General features: G+C 42.8%; 1 protein-coding gene across 1 annotated transcript; it reads right to left on the bottom strand.

The window, feature by feature from the left end:
- Window positions 1-725: 725 nt before the first annotated feature.
- HD556DRAFT_1309288 (uncharacterized protein) lies at window positions 726-2,239 on the bottom strand (the record flags this gene model as incomplete). The annotated part of the gene is made up of 6 exons (XM_041300257.1): window positions 726-880; window positions 934-1,252; window positions 1,554-1,717; window positions 1,789-1,816; window positions 1,917-2,095; window positions 2,206-2,239. The coding sequence occupies 6 exons, from the start codon at window positions 2,237-2,239 to the stop codon at window positions 726-728; spliced, it is 879 nt and encodes a 292-aa protein (XP_041159076.1).
- Between the last annotated feature and the right edge of the window lie 1,262 nt (window positions 2,240-3,501).

Genomic DNA, 3,501 nt, shown 5'->3' with positions numbered 1-3,501 from the left:
AATCTTTTTCCGCTGTCCTGAACTCTGAAAGAGCAGCTGGACCCTCCAACCAATCTGCACCATCGTCAAACTCTTCTGAGTCCGAGTTGAAGTCCACTGTCCTTGCTTCAGGTGGAGGAGGCATTCAACCAGCAGGAGGCAAATCTTCAGCAGAACACTTGCCAAGGATAGTGGATTCTATATCACGCCACTTGACGAGAGGTTTGTATGGTGTTTTTAGTTTCTGTGTAGTCAGTATGAGACTGAGAACTTAACACGCAAAAAAATATTACTCACATTAGAATCAAAATGATGTCATTGTTGGATTTTAATATGATATTGAAGAGTACCAATTTCCTGCCTACTTTGGCATAGAGAGTTGAGCCAATTAATTGTTGACATGGTGCATTCATCCGGCATGGATGTCAGGGACACTGAAAAAGCCTTGATTGCAAGAGGCTGTCAAAATATTTAGTTTTGTCTTGGACATGGGAGCCTCACAGACTTACTGCAAGAACATTAGCTAACTTGTCTCTCTGCAATGCTTTCCACTAGCCAAGAGCACTTTCATTCATTCTCATCTTCCGATTGAATGGGTCCTCACTCTTAATATAGGCTTTGAATTGGGTCCGAAAAGAAGCCAGCGCATCCATGGGGCTGAACTCAGTGAGCATAGGATTGTGCAGCTTCATCTCACCTACTGGATCAGGATATTTTCCAACCTCGTAGGAATCTCCATACTTATATCATAAAATCCTTTGTAGGGCAAGGGCAGCACACAATATCATATCCTGAGGAGGCTTTGTGGCACAGGTGATGACGCCAGTAACAGATTTAGTGATTGTGAGAGTTGGGCCTGCCATGGGGTTGACCTGCTTGTAAATGAGTGCATTTCGGTATACTATGTCGTGATTAGATCTGATCAGAATGGTGTAGCAATCACAGCAAACATACCTGGATTCAGCACAAAGGTTGTCACATACAAATCATGAGACTGTGGTGTCTCATTAATAAGCTCGTCAAAATGCCCATTCCCAATCTGGCGAGTAGATTCCATTGTACTATTCAGTAGCCTATGTTTGTTTTCACAAAATTCCTCTTCATGCTGTGACATTATGCTGAGGAACACGAAGTACACATGGTCAGCTGTAATTTGGGCACCTTCGAGGCACTTCAACCCTCTGGCCCAGGGACCAATGATGGACAGGAATTTGGAAAGGTCCATCTCAAAACAGTACCTTGGCCCTCCAGGGACAAAAAGTTCGTTAAGGTTCTATTACTGTCAGCATCAAACTCATGCCTCTAATTTCAATCCAAGACTCTCATCCTCAATGATTGCCTGAAAAGCTGGTATTCCTCTCTGGACTGACAAAGCAGCCCAGTAGAGGGTACCAAATTGAGTATCACCTATATCCTCAAGACCTCATCCAATATTCAGCAGAGCACATTGGTGTTCAAAGTGCTCTGCAGCAAAAGTTGAGTGGCTCATGAATGAAAGAACTCCTCGCACTTGATGAATTACCTAGTAACACCGTTTCAGTAATAAACTTTTAGAGATATGTTGCCTCACTTACCTCAGCAAACTCAGGGAGAAAACACATATCCTTTATGGCAAGATTAAGAAGATGACAGGGATCCTGGAGATTGAGCATGTGAGGATAGTGCTCGCAAAGCAACCTGCGAGCTTTCTTTGTATTGCCTGCATTGTCCGAAGATGTGGCACTGAACTTGTATGGTCCTATTTTGCGTATCATTCAAATTTAGGGATGAATGACAGGTGACGATGTTGCATCCAATTGAGGTACTTACTCGGTTGAGGGCAGTAAGTATGTATTCTCTGTGTGTTTCTTGTGCACAGCATCATTAAGCTCCATGCAGAATGTTCGACCACTGGGGATCATAATATGAATGGTGTAGAGGGATCTTGGATGACATACTTTGCCACCATCAAAGGTGATTGTGAGGTGACAAGCCATGTGGAGAAAATCCTTGATACCTTCACTAATTTTTGCTGCCTCTTTGAGAATCAGACTTTTTGTAAGTGCTGTGGAGCTCATTATATGGTAGTTTGGATTCAGGGCCAAAAGTAACTGCTTCCATTCTTCAGAATCCATGACTGTTGGAGGAACACCACAACAGACAATGAACTTCATTACAGCATGATCAACTCATTCCTTGAAATCCTGCTTCCCCTTGGAGATAAAAGGGCTGAATGATTTTACTGACTCATCGGCAGTCTTCTTTGGATCATCACTGCCATGGTGAGTCATCACCATGATTTCTCCGTCATCTGAGTCCTTGTTCCACTGTCACATCTGGAATGGACAATTTGGAGCCTTTGGCAACACCGGCCAAGAACTCAGTTGCACGATCCTGAAACTTCTCATCAATGTGACTACACTTTGCAAGGTGTCCCATGATTTAGTCATAAGAATGAGGGGCATTCCATGTTGTCCCACATTTTTTACTGACAATGCACCAGACTCAAAGTTGCATCTTTGCAGGAGTTGTCAAGACATCCTCCTTCCAAACTTCGCCTTCTCAGACCTTATAACAGCGCCTTGTTCCCTCAAGAAGGAGAGGGTGTATCTTGGCACCACTGGTTCAAAGATCAGCAACTTCAGGTAAGTCAATGTACCATTGGTCGATGGAGTTTGAGAGGGGCTGAATTAGCTGATGAACCACTGACTCCTTAGGTTTTGTACTGTCTCTGGAGACTCATGATACTGATCCAAGTAGCCACCAAGCACATCGGTCATAACATTGAGGCTAGGTCCATACTCCTTAAAAGAAATAGGACCTTTGTTATGCTGACCCATGCACACTTCAAGTTCATGGTTCACTGTACCAATGGGACCATAATCTTGAATCTTTTTATCATCCAAGACAAAGAAATCAAAGCCATACTGTGGGATTGAAGGGTCTGCATAAGGAATGGTTTCGGGGAGATTTTGAAGATAAAGAGATAGTAACTGTAGTTTATTTCTTGTTTCACAATTCATGGTTGTAAATGCTTTCTATTTGGCCTAGCCAGTGTAGATATTTTGCGAGATTCACAGATTCACCACCATGGAGATGCCTGATTGGCAAACTCCAAATTCACCCAAATTCGCACCCCCAAAATGCCCTTCTGAGATTCATATGCTGATTGATGCTAATTTACAGGTGTAAATTTACACCTCTCTATTTGACTGCACACTACTGCTGGCCACTATACTTTCCAACCATCACCATGGCCCTAAAAAGTGAGAAGATCCTTATCAATATCTGATCCTGTCTGAAGTCCATTGATAAAACATCAATTTCCAGCTAGATGCTTAAAGTCTATCATTACCAGTATAGTATAGTGGCCAGCAGTAGTGAAAATTTTGATAATTGGCATTTTTGGAATTTTGGTACCTTTGGAATGACATATGCTTGTTACCTCCTTCTTTAGTGTCAGCTGGATAGTGTAGTGGTAACTTGGTCCCTGTTGCGATACTGTGTGGGATCTTGGCTAGGGAGCTGCTTTTCTGTTCAACT

Source organism: Suillus plorans, assembly GCF_016647745.1.
Source record: "Suillus plorans strain S12 chromosome Unknown HD556scaffold_36, whole genome shotgun sequence".
Taxonomy (NCBI): Eukaryota; Fungi; Basidiomycota; class Agaricomycetes; order Boletales; family Suillaceae; genus Suillus; species Suillus plorans.
Note: the sequence above shows the minus strand (reverse complement) of the source record. Positions and strands in the feature narration are given on the sequence as shown.